Source organism: Toxorhynchites rutilus, chromosome 3, assembly GCF_029784135.1.
Source record: "Toxorhynchites rutilus septentrionalis strain SRP chromosome 3, ASM2978413v1, whole genome shotgun sequence".
In the NCBI taxonomy this organism is placed as follows: Eukaryota; Metazoa; Arthropoda; class Insecta; order Diptera; family Culicidae; genus Toxorhynchites; species Toxorhynchites rutilus.
The window spans coordinates 55,374,741-55,394,189 of record NC_073746.1 but is presented as its reverse complement, the minus strand read 5'-3'; the positions used below and the strand labels follow the sequence as shown (position 1 = coordinate 55,394,189).

The following is a 19,449-nucleotide window of genomic DNA, read 5'->3' as shown; positions in this document are numbered from 1 at the left end:
AGTATTGTGCATAGATGTTCAATGGAGTTGGGGTCTGGGGACTGGGATGTCCACTCAAGTATTTTAATCTTTTTGGACTGGAAATAGCTTTTCGCAACCTTCGATGTGTGATTGGGATCATTGTCCTGTTGGAAAATATAGCCTTTAATATTCATTTTCCTGAGTGATGGCTTTAAGTTCTCCTCCAAGACATTGACGTAGTACTCAGCAGTCTTCTTTACATCGATCTTGACGAGATTGTCCACCCCATTCCAAGTAAACACCCCACACAAGCAGTGATCCTCCACTTGCTTGCTGTTGCTTGAGTAGGCTGGATACGCTCAGACTTCAGGCTGTCATTTCTTTGTATCTTCTAACCTCAAACTTACTCTGATCGGTCCAAACAATCTTCTTCCAAAAGTCAGTATGGCTGGAGCTCCTGGTCGTGGACCGTCAGAGTTTTTTTTTTATTTCAAAATAATACATGCAAAATGCATGTTGCAAATCATGACTATGTACCAAAATTGTATAAAAATGCCAAAATAATGATAATCTTCATATAGATACACAGTTGCATGTTAACCCTTTGCGGTCTTATTCAATTCGGATATGGGTGTCATACTGGTTGGAATTATTTTTCTTGAAAAAGCAGTGATGCATAATTTGTATGACAATGAAAGATAAATAAGATTTCTTCAATTCGTTGTGAACTTTAGATGTGTATCTACTGAATAATGTATTTTAAAATGCTGTTTTTATATAAAAAAAATATATTCTAAAACTCTCGTTCGTGTGCCATCTTTCGAAACAGTTCCTCAAAATGAGGTCCTGGTTTTTGACTACAGTTCTGCACAGTAAAAACGGTTTTGGGTGAGAACGGACATACGAACGCGAAGATTTAATTTTTCACTTGCATCACTTTTTCCAAAAATGTACACTTTCGCGAGGAATTGAAATTCGAGCAATTTGAAAAAAAATAAAAAATTGTCACTTCTTTACAAAAAAAATCGCACGAATTACAACAAGTTTATAATTCGTAGGCCATCCTTAGTTTCCAATGATTGGGGTTGGAACTGATAAAAAAGCAGGGTAGTCCAGAATCGAAGCCCCAGTCCTATAAACCATGTAAAGGACTTCTGACTTTTTTTGAAATGATATTTATATTGACCACCGTGCTATTCCATAGCACGGTGGTTTCGATGTAAAAACGGCAGCGAATGATCCAGAAATACTTCCTTAACTCCTATTGACATTCTTTGTTTTAAAGAGGCTTTAAACTTTTCAGTTCATACGCCTCTAAACCCTTGAACTCCTAACTTTTTATTCGTGTGAGTGGAAAAGTCATTTGAAACAGTCCTTTCTGATAAACAAAATCTAACATGAAATAAATTTGAAATGGAGCAAGGGTGCAATCGAGGTGTTTACTTGGTAATTTTAATTAAAAAATAAGGGGGGTAGTCTAAAATCGTGCTTTTTGCGTCCACGTAGTATGCGGACAGCCCCTTACCATTACTTTTGTTCGTCCTGTAATGTTTATAATCGCGTCACGTTGAGCCGAAAAACAAGAATCTGAACCATCGCCCAGCAAGCGTAAGTACATCTGCTAGCCATTGTTGGCAAACATAGTTGAAAATATTTTTTATAATTTTATAGACGCGTTGGTTTTGAAGATATAAATTTCTCATTTCATTAGTTTTAATTAATATTCTGACTGAATATTGAATTCAAAAACTGTGAACTCCTACGGGATAAACACTTATCACCACTTTTCGTTAAATGTTTACTTCATAAAGCTTAACTGAGTCAGAAAGATAACCTCATGATGCACCATATTGTTGTAGAAAATATTGTATACTAGCTGTACCCTGCCACGCTTTGCTGTGGCACATTGTGGTTGCATGGTTGAGTTGAATTTTAATTTTTTCATTATTTTTCATGTTTTTGACGCGTACACAAACGAACACAACATTTTTATGTATATAGAGATAGAGATGGATGAGCGAAATCGATAAATTTTAAATCATTCCGAAACACAATTCCAGTTCATGATTTTGTCAAATACTTGAAAAAAGATGTTTCCATCACATAGAGTTCATATTTAATACGAAATGGTTGATTTTCATAAGAAGCTTAATTTCAGAAACGTACTATGACCACATAGAAGATCATTTTTCTCCATTTTTTTCAATTTTTTATGCCGTAACAACATTCCTCGGAGTGAAATGTATATTGTGTCCAACTTTGAGCTCAATCGGTTTCGTATTTTTCGAGTTTTTGACGCGTACACAAACGAACAAAACATTTTTATATATAAAGAGATTTATTTTCAATGCAATGCCTTCAATTATTGCACTTTAAATTATTATACGTAAAACTAATGTTTCAATCTGTGTGCGACTCTAACGAAACATGTATACTAATGTCCACATGTATAAAAATCTCCACATGGATTCTAAATAACAGAATCGTTCCTAAGCGGAAATTGAAATCAAGGAACGTTTCATGATGAAAACGCGAATTGAGTTTCTCTATATATTTCCGCACCTCGTTCATATAAATCTTACGACGGACATCACTGATACTATGTTTGTGGATTTAATATCAGAACCAGACATCAACATGTTGAATCAACACAAGCATCAGTTGATTCCACGTATGCAATTCCACGTTGTCAGAAGATATACTAGGCGAAGATAAGGAAAGATCAGTGATATCCATCGGCGTAATGTTGTCAGTCACACTCATCGTGCCATTGTTCCTTCCGCTCTTCTCTTTCGGGTGGAGCCCTGCTTTCCAAATGGGACGATTTGAGGCTATGCTAGTAACTTTCTATGAAGATGGATGAATGTGCTGAGAAGCATCAGTTTGGGTTGAAGTATGACGAAAACAATGGGGTAGGTAGCTGTCCTAAATATACGATATTTGACCAATTAATCTTATCTTCATGTGAACACAGAACATATGGGAGAATGACGCCGGCTATTTGTTTATTTGGATAATATGGAGAGCTTATAACATTTGTCTTTTGAGGTAGGGCTGACATATAAGATCACTAACCTAGAAGATATTATTGCGCGTGCCTACGACAGCCGCTGATCTTGCCTCAATGGTACATATAAATAGTCATTCGCCATAGTTCGCTGGAGTTGATGCTAAACCTCGGCAAAGGTGTTGGCGGTCTGCAAAGTGTTGATGAATTCGGCACTCAGAACGCATCTTCTCTTAACTAGTGGTCGCAAGACGACGACAAAAGCGGTGATTGAGTCGTCTAAAAATAGTTCGGCTCAAATTGTGAAGCTAAGTAGAGTTAAGCGTACCTAATTGAGTGGCTAAACCGTACGTATGATAGTTTGAGAAGTTTAGTTCGTTCGAAGTAATTCCAACATTAGGAAGAGTTTGTCCGTAGTCTGAGACCTCTGCGGTTGTGCGCTTGAACGTAACGGTTATAATAGTTTTTTTCAAAAATGACCGTGGAAAGTCTGCCGGGAGAACTGCTGCATGCCAAGCTATGGTTCAGTACAGCTGACTATGTCATATTCTTTACGATGATGGCAATGTCGGCCCTCATCGGTATATACTATGGATTTTTTGCCAAGCAGAAGCAGGACAACACGGCGGAGTACCTTCTGGGAAGCAAACAGATGAAGGTTTTCCCCGTGGCGATGTCACTTACTGCAACGTGAGTAAATTGAATTGTATTGTAGAATGAGAGTCATTAAGACTCACATTGAGATTACAATAATACAATGAAGTGTTGGTGAACAGTGTTTTAAAAAGTTTTTTGATAATCAGTAAATCTTTTTGTTTGATTTTTTTTTTTTCGAATGTGATTTCATTTCGCACTCCACTATATTTTATGGGTTTGAGGAAAAGTTTGTTCTAACATTAATCCTAGTTTCGTTTAATTGAACATTAACAGTGATTTTATATGCTGCTTCTTCAAGGACTTCGGACTACTACAAATCGGTATCTTGAACTAATAAATTTCGTAAGACAGGGTGACTTGTTCCTAGGTTTAATTATTAGAAGAACTGATAAAGGGAAGAAAGGACACTGATAGTCAAAAAACATTTCATCAATGATCTATCTGAGCGAAAGTATGATGAATAAATTGTCCCTTTTATCAAATTTACGTACGTACTAACTTTAATGCTCTTTTTTGATCGACAATTCTACACATTCCAGACACATATCGGCCATAACGATGCTGGGGGTACCGGCCGAGATGTACCGCTACGGTATACAGTACTGGGTCTGCTCAATCTCCGGACTGGTTGTAACCATTTTCATTGTGTACATCTTCCTGCCGGTGTTCTACGAGCTGCAAACGTCCTCCTGCTACGCTTATCTCGAGCAGCGCTTCAGCAAACGCGTCCGCTCGCTGGCCAGCTTTCTCTTTATGTTCTACTGTCTGCTGAACGTCCCGGTGATAATCTACACCCCAGCGATAGCGTTTAGCCAAGGTGAGAGAAAGTTGGCTTATGTCAGCATTTTTGATGAATTATATTTGAACTTTTCGGTACAATGGATGAAACTTTTTGCAGTAAGTGGTATCAATGTACACATCATCACACCCGTCATATGCTGTATTTGCATTTTTTACACCACTGTTGGTGGGATAAGGTAAGATCTGAGACAAATTTAGGTTCAGTTGAATAGCTGGTTACTAAGCGAAATTTCATGTGTTTTTGTAGGGCAGTAATATGGACTGATACACTGCAATTTGGAGCCATGTTACTGGCACTGGCTGTCGTAATGATACTAGGAACATTGCAGCTGGGCGGTATCGTAAATATTTACAAAATTGCGGATGCGGGTGGAAGACTCATCTGGTTCAAGTATGTTCAAACATCCAAAACTAAAAAAAAAGAATATTGAACATCTAAAATTCTCAATATAATAATCCCAAATAAACATGCCAACTTCCAGTATGGATCCAGATCCTACCCTTCGATCTTCTTTCTGGCTGGTATCTATCGGATTAACCTCCATGTGGATTTCTAACATCGGTGTAACACCAGAGTGTGTTCAGCGTTTCCTAACCGTGCCGGATTTGTCAAGTGCTAAGAAGTAAGTCGATTTTTATTTTCCGATTTGGCTCAAATTCTGTAGATTCTTTATGACCAAAAAGAATAATTGGTATCATCGGTTATCCATTATGACTCTAGGCTTACTTTCGAGAAGGGTCTAAAAAACTGCTTGAAAATTTTCAATAAAAAATAACTCAGAAACGATTGGTCCGATTGTTTTGTTATCTCCGCAATGTTCAAGGTTATTAATTGGACTCTATGGAGTAAGTGTGCACTGTTAAAAAACTTTTTGATTTTTACTCTGACTTTGTTTTTGAGAGTTTTTTTTATCTGTTGGAGCGGACATCAGGTCATTAGTTAATGATGTTTATTACACAGTGCACCAAGATGAAAAATGGACGAAAAATATTTATTTTTTTCAAAAAAAATAGGAGATTTTTTTTAGATTTGGTAATTATACTGCATCGCACCTACAGCATCGAAACATTCAGTCACTTATCGTAGTGGAACGACTCGATGTGCTCGTGTTTTGTTCGTACTATTAGAATGAAATCGTAGGACAAGAGGATAATATAATATTGTTATGATTCTCCTAGACTAGCTTTTTCAGTGAGTGTACCAAATCAGAACACACGTCACATTTTTATAAATAGTTTTATAGTTCGTAATTATTTCTGCTGCGAACCGATCGAATTGGAAATTCTCTAAAAATTGTTTGATATGTTGTACATTGCGATTCATTCTATCATACATTTGTTCTGTGCAATTCCGTCCATATCTACCCGTACTTTCTATCCCGAGGAATGGATGTAACCGTGAGGTATAATTTTCATATACCATTGCTAATTAGGCGTGCGTAAATCGCTCACTAGAAATGCAAATTCGCGTTCTTTCAACGGATACTGGAGAGAGAGGAGATACTGCATATTAACCTCGTCTGCTTATAACTTATTGGGTATAAATAAGCCATTCATGATTTCTAATGCACAGTCTCGCTTCAACTAACGAGCAGTCAGCTGTCTCATCTAATGCTCAAATCACCCACAACGGTTTTGTTCTACACAAACTTCAAAAGCTTAATCGTTTCACACGCTGAATCGCTCTCAGATGCTACAACGGTTCATAATATGTATACTGTAACCTTTGAAGAGTGTAAATAAAGTACATTGGGTTCCCTTGGATTGGCAGCCACCCAGCAAACATTAAATTCTATAACTTTTACACATACTAGGTCACATATAAATTCGTATCAAATTACAACCGTATAAAATATCAATCAAAGGATACACAGTGTGTATCCGGAATCGTATAAAATGGCAGACATACGGTTTACTATAGCATTGATGGACCAAGTCGTATATCGGCATAATGATCATCCTAGTATCGCGATATGCTTTCTATTCTATTCTATTAATTTTATATAGCATTGTCGGCTCAAATCGCATATCAGTGTATAAAGTATCGTATATCGATATATACGGCTTTATATGGGTATAAAATATGGCATATACGTATATCGCCTCCAATTATGGCTATTCATACGATTCAATGTTTGCTGGGCACCCAATACAGAACCTTAGAACCTCCCCTCAGGTGGAAGCGATCCTGATAATTATTTATGAGAACGCGTGTTGTCTGAAGCATTTCTTCTCAAAGTTTTTTGCGACTGGACTTGGAATTTTGGACTGCTATGCTGCTATGACGAAGAATTATTTGTCAGGGTGATTGTGTAACAATTATTCGAAAAAGGCTTATGACTACGACATTGCGAGAGGCCTACAACAGATTACAGGAATTGAACACTGAAATACAAATTGCATTTTCATCCTTTGCTCAACTCCGGCCTAAAAACTGTCAACGCTTAGCTAGCTCGGGAACTCACAAGGTGTTTGTATGTACCATTCACGGAAATGTGAATCTTATAACCCACAGCTTAAAAAAATACGACTAATCTAATGCATTAAAAGTGTTTACAGATAGCTTGGCATGTGAAAATGCACTATCATCCATTTGCGATTTATTTCAAGGAAAAAGGGATGATCGCGTAGCTGAGGCAGGACTTTGAAATTATTTTATTTAATTCGATTGTTTAGCACTTCGGCTGGAGATGGGGTAGAAAACCGGTACCATGCCGCCTTGAGAGCCTTTTTTCAGTCACTATAATAGTTTGGTCGGATGAGTATCAGGGCTTCGTCATACCCGCCTTTATGAAAACAATCAATGATTGGGAAACAAAGAGGCTCCGTTCGATTGCGTGATTGTTCCAGAGAGCACAGTTCGGTTGGCACAATTAAAAAGCATAGGAGTTGAAGAACACCTGAAAATGTGGAACGAGTTAGAGTTTCAATTGAACAGTCATTGGTCTGTGGCTTCGTTTTGAGTTCCATCTCTACAAAATCTTATTAACTCAAGAGTAGATTTTTTTTATCCCATCTGTTTTTATTTTTTATAATTAGACTCATCTAGCAATTCAGCTGTAATAGAACCGAATTTCTCGTGTACATTTTTCTCATGTTGTATATTACACAGTAGCCATTTAGGCGTAAGAGTATTCCTATCTCATCGATACACATTTTTATCTATTACACATTAGCCGTTTAGGCGTAATAGTATTCTTCGTATTCTATCGATACACAGCACATGTCGCGTTTTTCGGCGTAAGAATATTCCTATTGTTCGAATGTTCACAGTTGGACACAGCGGGACTGTTGATATGAGACTTCCATTGTTGTGTTTATAAATAGCACCAATTACCGATGCAGCAGATCGATCGTATGTGGAGTGAGAGGCTGGGATCACCATCACATGATGATTGATGCATGGCCGTAGAAGCTAAATAATACACAAAGATGGTCAGTTGAGGGCCCTGAGTTATAAATTCATGATTGTTCGCTTAGTAGCGGACACGCAACCAATTAGGCTACGAAGACCCCCTCTACTTTTTTAGGAAAATTTAAAAAAGACTCGAAAAAATATTCGAAAACGACCAAAAGTTCAGAATTTTCAGTAAATTTTATTTCACTAAATCTCAGAAACGGTAGCAATTAGAAAATTTCTGCCGTGTACCTTTTGGGCTGCAAATTAAAATTGGATCTAAAAACAATTATAAGAAACATTGCAACAATTTTCAAAAATCCAACTTCTTTTAAAAAATTATATCTTTTTTGTCCATTATTTTTCCATTTTAGCGCACTTCCAAAACACTTTTTTAGAAAATTGAGTTTTAAGTAGAAATGAAACGGATATCCGGTAACTATCCATCTGGCCGGATACCGGATATTACAAGAAAAAAATACATGAGATAAATCATAACACAATAGTATAGAAACATCATTCACATGTAATTTAAAATAAGGTGCGATTACTGACATGTCAGAAATGTGATTAAAATAAAATAACTATCAACTCATAACAGTATAATTTTAAAACTGAACTTTTTAAAACTAATTTTAAAAAGATCATGATGGCGATTGATTCGGAATATTTCTACATACCAGTCAGTTCCGTTAGCAATTTTATTTCCCGATATTGGCGAAATTTTCCAAGAAAAACGGGTGGGTTATACCTATGACATAACCGCAAGGTTGACGTAGGACTACCGTTGGCTGAGTAATCATTTGAGTGTATTGATTAAACCAGTAATTAAATGACTTTCGAATTCAATTGCAAACAAATCCAAATTTAGCTCAATTGATGCATTGTTTTAGATTACGTTCTTCGTTGCAAGTCTGACTTATGCCATGATGTATTGTCCATTTCATTTACGTGGATATGTGAACGAAAGAATTGTGTATTTTAATTTGTATGTACTCGAACCGCTTATCAGCCTGATTTTTTTTAGAAATAGCTTTTTAGCAACCGCAGCCTGCAGCTATTTTACGCCATTTTCCCCAGGCTCATTGGTTCTGAAGACACATTCCTGCAATCGTATATCAACGAAATAATAACTGAGTGGATTCTCGAGCGGGCATTCGTTTATGTACAGATTTGTGTGATTTCAATAGCCTATTTATAAATCTATTGAACACTCCGTTCAGCCGGCAAAAAGATATCAACGTTCCGAACCTTGCATTCGAAGTGTAACGCTCTCGTTTTGAATATTTTGAACTTTTGATTTACACCTCGCTACAGAAATGTAAGACGTAGTCCTACGTGAAAAAAATTTCCTTATCGCGACATTGGCGATTATTTTCCTTTGCTTCTCCGGCGTTCCAAAATATGTGAGATACGCGTGTATCGATTTGTTCAGTCTTGTCGCTGTTGTTTCGTTTAATAGGTGTTCTAGACGGCAATGAGTTGTTACCCTGTGAAGATTCGTCTCAAGATATTTTATTATGATCCAATAAGATTTTCTGTCTGGCTGTTTCCGTTTCGAGACACCTAAATGGTCTGACTTGAACCTCGGGTCTGAAAAGGTTGTAGTCCTCAAATTAGTGGATCGCCGATCATAATAATTTCGATTTGTAGTGAAGTAATAAATGAGTAGTGAAGAGAAGTAACTCTCAGATTACCATCCTTGATGACAATTATAAGTTTTTCAAACTCAGTGAAAATAATTGATTGCTGTTCTCAAAACACGTAACTCTTACTCTCACTTGACCAGTATTGGAATTATTTCAATACACTAACAAAATTATTTAATTATTATTATATAAAACCATTGTCATGAAAAACTATTCCAGATTTCTTGTAGAAAACTTGATACACTATTACGACATTGATTCAAAACGAAAAATGGAATATTCGTCCATATTTTTTTAATGTGTTTATTTGTTCCTAAAATATTGCGTTTCATTTGCTTCATTTACGCTTGCCGTTTCTTTTAATTTTGTATCCGCTAATAAAGAGGCCGACGGATATTCGGCTATCCGACCTCGAAACTGGTCGGATGTCCGTTATCCTTTTCATCACTAGGATAACTATCACTTAAATTATTTTCAGAATAAAATAAAAACAAAACATTTTTTTACAGTGCATACTTTCTTCGCATAGTCCCAATAATAACCTAAAACATTGCGGAAGACACCAAGTCAATTGGACTAACCGTTTCTGAGTTATATTTTTTTGAAAATTTTCAAGCAATTTTTGCTTAGGCTTAGGCCCAAAGTAAGATTAGAGTCAAAATAGCAAACCGATTATGCAAATGGGCCTTTCTGGTAATAAAAAATGCGTCTGCAAAATTTAAGCCGAATCAAAAAAATACAAAAATTAAATTTATTTGAAAATTGTCATTTGCGATGAAACAGCTCTAGTAAAACATCTCCATTCCATAATTCCCCATACACACTCTGATCTTTCCAGAGCCGTTTGGATCTTCGGAGTGGGCCACATCGTGGTGAAGCTGTGCTCCGTCTACAATGGGTTACTGGTTTTCAGCAAATATCACGACTGTGACCCGGTTTACTCGGGGCTGGTGAAGAAAAACGATCAAATCTTCCCGTACTATGTGCTGGATGTAGCCCAGAATATCCCCGGTTTGCCCGGACTATTCGTAGTGGGTATTTTCTCCGCCGCTCTGTCGACCATGTCGACCACATTGAACACGTTGTCGGGGACAATCTACGACGACTTCGTGAAGACTCAATTCAGTTTTAAGGAAAAAACTGCCAGCAATATTATTAAATTGATGGTGGTGCTGATCGGAGTACTTTGTCTGGTGCTTGTATTCGTCGTTGAAAAACTGGGCAGTGTGTTCAGTTTGGCGATTTCGGTATCCGGAGTAACTTCCGGAACGTTGCTGGGAATTTTCTCCTTGGGGATGTTTTCGCCGAAAATTAACGACAAGGTAAGAGTGGTAGAGTTTACGGCGTAGATCGACACCTAGATAATTTTACTTTATCTGTAAATAGGGAGCATTTTGGGGTTCCCTAATTTCACTCGGCACATTATGCGTGATAGCCGCAGGGGCACAATTGGAAATATTAAATGGACATTTGAAATATCCCAGTCTTCCCCTACGATACGATGGTTGTCCGAGCTTCAATTCAACAGGGTGAGAGAATAATCATTCCAGACCGACAAAAACAATGTATAAATATTACCCTTACAGAACGGCAACCACCTCTTACTACATCGATTCCTATGGACACGATAATTCGGAGGTTCCCTGGATTTTCCGATTGGGATTCATGTATTATTCGATCCTTGGCACACTCATAGCAGTGTTCTCTGGAACAATTATCAGCTACATGACAGGAGGACAAAAGGAACCCATCTCCGAGAAACTTCTCACACCCTGGGTTCGACCTCTGTATAAGCCGGTACGCAGCGTGGACGATTATGAACACGTATTAAAGAAATCCCAAATATCGGACGCCAAGGAAGTGGAAATGACATATAAATAAGTGTAAATTTTGTGTTTGTATAAAGTAAATATTTCTATTCGATATTCTTAAGTGAAAATATAAGACTCTAATAGGTAATACTCAATTTAAACAATTATTTTTACTCAGAATGTCCGGCTGGGAGACCGGCGTAAATTTTGGACCCCATTCGTTGACTGAGATAATGTTTTCTGATTTCTCGCAATTGCTTCGCGAACATCATCACCGTTTGATCCGCTTCGCTGAGATCATTTTGCAATGTGTCTTTGTACGTGTTATGAATCCATTCTACCGATTTTTGTACATTACTCGAAAATCCTTCCAAAACATTTTTTGTGTGCCGATATCGCGTCACATTAGCCATATCCGTCAGCATGTAGACGAGTCCGTGTTTCACCGCTGATTGCTGTCTAAGCGTTACAAATGGTATCTCTACCTGAGGCAACGCAGCCTGGGCTGCTCCCAATGTTATTAGTGCGCCATGGCAAGCAGTCCTGCAATCCAGCGCAAGTGCAATTCTCTCTTGTGCAGACTTCGAGCGTTCCACAAGATTCCAACATTCAACGGCTTGAAGCATACCCTTGGCGGAAGCGCGAATAAGGGACCCCGCTGTTCGCCATTGTTCAGAAACTCCACCCAAGCGATCGCGAACGTCTCGTGCCGACTCTAGCTCTCCATCCAACCGTTGTTCGTTCAGTGAGCTATAGTTGCCATTGTTCGCCGATGCTATCAGGTAGTCTAGCTCCAAATAGAGAGCCTTCAATCGACTGAAGCTTTGGCGAAGACCATAAGCCCTCGAACGGGCAAGTTCGATCATATCGGCTCGAAAACTCTCCTCTTCAAGCTCCATCGCAGAGCGGGAAATGCGGGCGATGAATTCCTCCTGACGAGCGGCCTTTTCGGAGTCCATTGCTATGTCAAGTTTGAGTGCTAGCTGTGGGAAGAAATATTCAAGTTGTTGTCTGTTATCTATACTGTGGACTACCTGAATGATAGTGACCAATATCAACGGAATACCGTCATGCCTAGATACTTTTGGCATTATTAGATTATTTTATTTCATCGAAGATGGAATCAATTCACCGAATCACCGAAAGCTCCCAATTCCGCCCAATCCAAAAATATTGGACAATTATCAAGAGGCAGTTGATGTGGCCCCATAGTGGGGGCAAAAGTGCGAATTGAAATGTTGAGATAACTTGTAAAAAAAAATAAACGCATTATCATTACCAGCGGAAGAAGAAGCATCAGTGTGTAGACACCGTGCTCTGAAAGTTAAATTTCATTTTTCAGTTTTCCGCAATGGTTTTGTTTGTATTGGTGAAAGCATCGTTATTTTTTCGACATAATGGAAACAGCTATAAAAACCACTCAATAAAATGTTATTCCTGAATCAAAGCGTTACATGTTATAAAAATTAATAAAATAAAGTTGTGTTGATATCAATACAATTATTATTTTCACGTTTAATGGGTCTAAAATGTAAGTTCAGCAATTTTAACATCGGTTAAGAAAATTGTATTGCAGAGCTCGGAACAATGCCACGACTGCCTCTACGGTCAAAAATAGTAAACGGAAAAGTGTTAGATTCAATCAAAATGCAATCAAACGAAGAGAAGGATTAAAGCTCTCCAACGTGAATATGTAAAAAAAAAATTCGATCAACGAAGGAAAATTTTAAGAAATTATCAACATCGAATAACCGTGCGGATGAACTTGTTAATACTTGTTAAGAGCCCCAATTCGCATTTGTTATATATATATATATATATATATATATATATATATATATATATATATATATATATATATATATATATTTTCGTCTGAACACATCGTTCATACATTTTAATTCAGTATTGAATTTTTTTTCAAATGTATTCTAGGACTCGTGTCAGTGAAGCGCCGCACAGTCCGACAAGTGAATTGATCTATTTACGTACCAAATGGTGAGCTTTGCTCTTCTCCCACAAACACTATTGCCCCATGAAGAACACGTGTTTTACCAATACTACTGCAATGGCTTCGTTGCACCTTCACCTTAACCGTTATTTGAATTGAGTGCATGTTAAAAAAAACATTTTTAGTTCGAAATTCATTTTGAATTATTTTTAAGCAATTGATTATTTTCTCATCTTGGATTTCGGTTCTGAGGATTCCGACGCTTTGCTTTGGAGCGCTGTTGCTCCGTTGCGCTTTTCGAGGTTCGAAGAGTCAGACGAGGTTTGCTCATGAAGCTAGAGGCCCAATCGTGCTGGAGGTTGTTGGCTTCCACAAAATCAAACAACAGGCGCCGTAAATGTTTGAGAGAAGAAAGCCATAGAAAGCTTTGTCCAGTGCTCTGCAACGGTTCGCCAGATTCTCAGACTGCTCACTCGTAAATACTGGTCTGAGCCGCCCTATGTGCTCGCTGGCACATCCCAGCAGAAGTAGAAATGTCAATGAAAAAAGATTCAAATCATAAATCACTTACAGATATGAGCTTCTTCCTCAGAGCATCCGAGGTCTGTCGCAATCCGACATCTCGAGACTCCCTTCCGAAGCCTCTGTCGGATCTTTACGAGCATTTCTGGAGTGCACTTCTTCAAATTAGTTCTCTTCATGTGAGTCCCGTTCAAAATTTGGTTGAAAACATTGTATGATTTTGTTTGAGAGCAAAACGCTGTTGCGCACTTTTACCCCACAAGCAATTTTACAACTAATCGAATTTCTAAAAAAAAACTCTTGAACTTTTTCATAAAAACGAATACGCACTTTTATCTACTATAGAATGAAGGTTTCCTTGAAAATGCAGTTTCGAACTTTCCATTTATTTTAGGTAACTAAATCGTCATTTCCAAAATTGAAAAAAATAGATAAAACAACGAAAAAGTCTTCTTTCCTCATAATTTGTTGGCACTTTCGTGAAATGTATTTCGTTTATATGTGTGAACTGCTGGTGTAATAATGTGTCAAACGAATACTCTGTTTTCGGTTTTTCTTCTATTTTTCGTAACGCCAGCTTCACCCGAAGCAAAAAAAAATGGACATCGTGAGACAGTTCGTGTCCGCGGGATATAGCCAATTCGACATTCACAGTGCAACAAAAACTGAAGAGGAAGGCCGAGAGCAAGTTGACCTCATCGTTTCGCAGCTTGGGCCGTGAGATCAAAGCAACCGGCCAAACGGTTAAGAAGTGTCTGCCATGCGGAAACGCCAGTTGAGGCCGGCTGTGTCGGAGCAGCAGGAAATCCCCCAGGAGGAGCGACCGAAAGTGGAAAACATGTTTACGGCGAAGCGCGACGTCGTGGTCGTAATGTATGACGAGACCTTTTTAATTCTGATCTCCTAATATATTCTTATATTAGGAATATTATTTCCTAATCACCTTTTATCATCGTTGGCCAACTGAAAAGCACACTGCTCTCGCTCATTAGACTCTTCATGGACTGCCAAAAAAACCGTAACGTTCCATGGACCCTAAAACTGGTCAACTTCTGCAGCTCTAATCGAGCTAACTTAGCACATTATCTGCAATTTTCATCAGAGCTGAGCGGACACCCCCATCATCTTGAAGAATTCAACCTCTGGTTCATCCGTTTCAGACTTTCTCTTCAATTAAAGCCTGTTTCAGTTCGAATTTGGTCGCATTAAGAAGGCAATTTCTTAACACAGAAATAACCTACAAAAAAGGGGAGGATATCTTCAACGTACCTTTGTGTGATCGAATGAATGACAAAATCCTGTTCTGAAGATACTCCTCCTTGTATACATTCCCATTCATTGTTGTCCCAGTGATGAAAATCTTTGTCTTCTATCAACAACTACAGATCCCTTGCCAAATCATCAACTGAAGGGCAACAACTCCTTTACGCTTGACAAGGTAAAATTTTTTACCGGTTATTTGTCCAAAATTCATTTTTACATATGTCCATCGTCCATCAAAATGCATTCTTTGTGTTTGTTCAACACTTACTCGTACAGCTTCCTTACACGGATTTTAGCAACCAGATTTTGTTTCAACCACAAGCATTCTCGCATACAAATTCGCCGAACTATAATGTGATTCGCCGTGAACTGTTCCGTCAAATCCCGCAAGGAGAGCCCAGGATTGTTGTGGACCGCTCGAATCACCTTTGCTCGTAGATTTCGGTCATATGTTCCACCTCTATGCCTGATTGGTTTCGCCCGATCCAACGTAAGGGTCTCCCGGTAACGTTTGAGTACGGTAATTACAGTCGATTTTGGAAATTTCAGGAATTTTGTGATCATTCCTCCTAACCACATCGGGTTTTGAATTTGAGTGTGCAAATTTTTTCCCGCCTTACGCGTTCCATTGTCGATAGCTTTTGAATACGTCCTTCAATCCTGATGAAATTTTCACAAATGAATAAACAAACCATCCGGATCAAAACGCTGTCAATAGTTTCTCCATGTGACAACTAGGGGTGCTGCAGTAGATAAAAATCAAACTCAAACTCTAAGTGAAACGCACTTTATAATCACAAAATCCCATGGCTCAAACGACTTGCATTCCGTAAACCAATTCGTTCTCCTGATGATCAAAACACCCTGATCCTCCTACACCGATAATAGTCTACCAACTCTCCACACAACTTCCAGTCCATGGTTCCGACAGTCTTGGATTCTAACAGATTCCGTGGTGGTCGTACGACTTCGTTGAAATTAAGTAAGAAATACGGAGTTAGCGCCTTCCGGCTCTGTGACTCCGAAGTGATAGACGTTAGTGGTCTTTATCCTACCAAAAAGTTTCTTCGCCCGGGATGTCGGATTGCATACATTCTGAAATTTCACATACTTCTTCAAACATTCTCGAATAAAATGCACACATCTTTGATAGAAAGCCGTGTTATTTCGAAAAACAGCGCAAAAGAACCGTGTCCCAGAAAATAACTGCGGGTCGGTTGCCCCACCGCCAACGACGGAAACATTTCGATCCACTGTTTCCATCACCATTGCTGCTCGGAAATCCGTTAATCCCACCTCGTTCCGCTTCGCCATATGTAGATTACCACGCACTAAGAAGCTCGACAAAACACATAATCGATCGAACTGCTCAATATAGCCCTCAATACCTCCGCTTCGTTGGACACATCGGACTTCCGCCAGCCATCAAAAGATGAGTGAAAGTATTTTCCTTCGGGAGCTACAAAACCCTTAGAACGCGCTCAGCTTCTTTATATTGATTCGTTGAATTAACTTCAAACATCACAAAAACTCGGAGAATTTTGACCATGGTCTGATATGCGATCATTCAGACGCAAACTGACTAACATTTACATAGAGTGAGGTCGATGACACCACTCACTAAAAAAGAAAACCATACCGAAATAGGGAAAGCACCATTGCACACCCAAAAGCACTGACGATGTTTTCAATGTCATGAGCACATTAAAAATTCAATATACCGCGAATGATGATGGCATCGCCACAGATAAGCATCTAGATATTCACTCTAATCGATTATTGGTTTCTTTAAACATTCTGGTATTCCACAATAATTGTTTACGCAACATCAAAAAGTAGAGCGAAACAATACATACTCGACGAACCTTTGCCGTATCATCCCGGTTACGATTCGCAACTGCATTCGCACTTTCCGGTTCGTAAGGATCAGATATTTCGCTCGGGATGTCAACGATCCTAGCATTCAATACCAATTGGTTCGGATGCTCATCGATTGCCCGGCCTCTTCCGAACAACGTCTGCAGATGTTCAATCCATGCCTCCGCCGTCAAGAGACGCGGACCTGGACAAGTACTCTCAAGGGCGCAGATTTCCTCGTCCAAGCGCTGATGAGCTTGCGGGACGGTTTCCGGTTTCTTGTGAAAACACTGGTGTTATTATGAATGAAATAACTAGCCACAACTCAACTTACGTTTGGCACTGTATCATTGAATTTTCTACTTTCTCTCGGCACTTTCCCGACGAACTGTGTGTTTGCACTAGACTGCCGAGGTGTACTCGGACGAAACGCTTCATCCTCCGTTGCGCTTGACGAAGAGCATCCCATGATTGGGTGTCATATCATATCAAACTTTCCCGAACACTAAGCTCTAATCGAAACAACCGGAAACAGATATTGATTACAGCCAACTGGTCACAGTTCATTCGCGTATCCCCGTTAAAAACAGCTAGGTCGACTCAGTGGTTTTAACTCGCTTGTTTATTCAACTCAGTCGATAAATTGACGTCGTTATGTGTGTATACACGAAGGTCAGCCCTGGGAAAGTCCTATTCCAGCATGTTATTACTAAAAGCACCCGATGCGATGCATAGCACATAAATCACCATAAAAAGCTCCACACGTGAGAGAGCAGTGCAGAGTTGTTATCGGTTATTAATCTATTCAAACCGGAGTAAATCACAAATTACTGGGCGCGTGCGAGAATTGTAGGGCAACCGCGACACTAATCGGCGAGACGGACATAAATTATGAAGAACGTTATCCCTACGCTTCGTATCGAATTGTGTTCGTAGGTATTCGTTTTGTTGTTATCATGGAGATCGGCGAGAAATGAACAATTCGCTGTAGTATCAGTAATGACGATTCGATGATGATAGAGAAATTCTATGAAATTATAATAATTCGAAAAGGCGACATGAAAAATGTTGCAGGTACATTTTTCACATCCTTTCATGAGGTACAACATTGAAACGAGCGACCAGATCGTCTCTTTAATAAGATGAGTCCGGAAAAGTGGAGCAACAGAACATGCATTGACACTTACTAAGTATGGGGCGTGGCGATCGTCTTAATTCGCACATTTCCTACTTCCATTTAATCGACTATTGATATTAACATCTCCTGAATCAAACAGGAATAACGATCATAATTCTCTTAAACAACCAGATATTTTTTTATATTGGGTGGGGGAATGAGCTCGAACAATTATATCAATAAGTTAATCAATTATACATTCGCCGTAGTTCATTTTTCCCGTCAATTCACAACTGGTTTGACGACCGTTCTCCTTCAAAAGTGATTTGAGGCGTTCTTCATCGAATTTAGAAGGGGCGTGTCATCGATGTCAAAGTCAACATTTTTCAACTTTGCAAACCACTTCCGTGCTGTAGACTGTCTCCATTCAAGACGCAAATGTCCCGTGCTGCTTCGGCAGCTTTTTGACCTCGATTAAAATCAAAGAAGAGCAGATATCGAAAATGTTGGATTTCGTCTCCTGGGTATTTCATTTCTAAGCCTCGGAACTAATAAAAAGTTGAGTAACTCAAAAATACAACTAACATAGTTTTGTAGAGCACAAAGAGTTCTTCCGAATGAATACTTACCCTTTGCCAAACAGCAAACAAATCGTTGTAAAATAAAAGAAATATTAAAACGTTATGAACTTATTCCCCACCCCAATAAAAACTAGAAGTGTGTCATATATGTCATAGACCCGTAAAGTGGACGTAGGACTACCGCTGGCTTAGCAATCAATATGTAACAAACATATAACTCTCAGACATTTCTCGCGTAACTTTTGAAAAGGTCCTATGTAACAAATGTAAACAAATCGAGTTAATGGATGCACGCTATTAGTTTTCAATCATTGAATGTATTACAAAAACAATCGTTCACGTATCTATCTTCTTCATCTTTTTATCGCCGATACAAAAAATATCCAATGTACAGATTCGGATTCTATGCGCCCGGCTGTTACTTCGGACGCCTTTTTTCTCCGACGCCCGAATCGTCCGAAGTAACAAAGCAGTCAAAACAATACGAAGTCGTACTTCGGTCGTTTTGAGTTTTTGTTTCTTACAGGTGTTGTTACCGATTTTAGTGCAATTCGACGAGTGATAACAATAATAATCTGCCTTTAGAATGAAATGCTGTTATTTGGATTGTTGTTTAATAGTTAGTTTCAAATTATTATCGTGCAACGTAATATGTCCAATGTGACATTTTTCGCTCCTAGTCTTCAACTTTTATCTCAAATCACGGAACAACAGTTACGATTGGTTTTTCAGAGTTATTCTTGACTGCTAGTGGTGAAAATAACGATAAAGATCGAAAGCATTTAGGACAATTCGCGGAATAATGTTTGGGTCTACAACTTCGTTTTTCTCGAGTTGACGAAAATGTTACATTGGACCTTTTCAAAAGTTACGCG

General features: G+C 38.6%; 2 protein-coding genes across 3 annotated transcripts; one reads left to right on the top strand and one right to left on the bottom strand.

Annotated features, from left to right (window-relative positions):
* The first annotated feature begins 3,106 nt into the window (after positions 1 to 3,106).
* LOC129779297 (sodium-coupled monocarboxylate transporter 1-like) lies at positions 3,107 to 11,447 on the top strand. The gene is made up of 8 exons (XM_055786696.1): positions 3,107 to 3,658; positions 4,165 to 4,442; positions 4,524 to 4,602; positions 4,674 to 4,817; positions 4,909 to 5,049; positions 10,311 to 10,794; positions 10,859 to 11,001; positions 11,059 to 11,447. The coding sequence occupies exons 1-8, from the start codon at positions 3,444 to 3,446 to the stop codon at positions 11,351 to 11,353; spliced, it is 1,779 nt and encodes a 592-aa protein (XP_055642671.1). The 5' UTR covers positions 3,107 to 3,443; the 3' UTR covers positions 11,354 to 11,447.
* LOC129779298 (uncharacterized) lies at positions 10,968 to 17,709 on the bottom strand. 2 transcript variants are annotated; one of them, XM_055786698.1, is made up of 3 exons: positions 17,211 to 17,709; positions 16,876 to 17,154; positions 10,968 to 12,266 (listed from the first exon to the last, which is right to left on the bottom strand). In XM_055786698.1, the coding sequence occupies exons 1-3, from the start codon at positions 17,343 to 17,345 to the stop codon at positions 11,454 to 11,456; spliced, it is 1,227 nt and encodes a 408-aa protein (XP_055642673.1). In that variant the 5' UTR covers positions 17,346 to 17,709; the 3' UTR covers positions 10,968 to 11,453. The 2 variants fall into 2 exon arrangements, with proteins under 2 accessions (XP_055642673.1, XP_055642674.1); XM_055786699.1 differs by having other exon boundaries at positions 16,885 to 17,154.
* Between the last annotated feature and the right edge of the window lie 1,740 nt (positions 17,710 to 19,449).

Excerpts from the sequence above, each read along its gene's own strand:
- LOC129779297 (XM_055786696.1), top strand. The coding sequence starts at position 3,444 with ATGACCGTGGAAAGTCTGCCGGGAGAACTGCTGCATGCCAAGCTATGG. Across the intron at positions 4,443-4,523 it reads AGCGATAGCGTTTAGCCAAG|TAAGTGGTATCAATGTACAC; the intron begins GTGAGAGAAAGT and ends AACTTTTTGCAG. Across the intron at positions 4,818-4,908 it reads GGAAGACTCATCTGGTTCAA|TATGGATCCAGATCCTACCC; the intron begins GTATGTTCAAAC and ends GCCAACTTCCAG.
- LOC129779298 (XM_055786698.1), bottom strand. The coding sequence starts at position 17,345 with ATGGGATGCTCTTCGTCAAGCGCAACGGAGGATGAAGCGTTTCGTCCG. Across the intron at positions 17,155-17,210 it reads TCAATGATACAGTGCCAAAC|AAACCGGAAACCGTCCCGCA; the intron begins GTAAGTTGAGTT and ends TGTTTTCACAAG. Across the intron at positions 12,267-16,875 it reads ATACGGCAAAGGTTCGTCGA|CTAGCACTCAAACTTGACAT; the intron begins GTATGTATTGTT and ends TTCTTCCCACAG.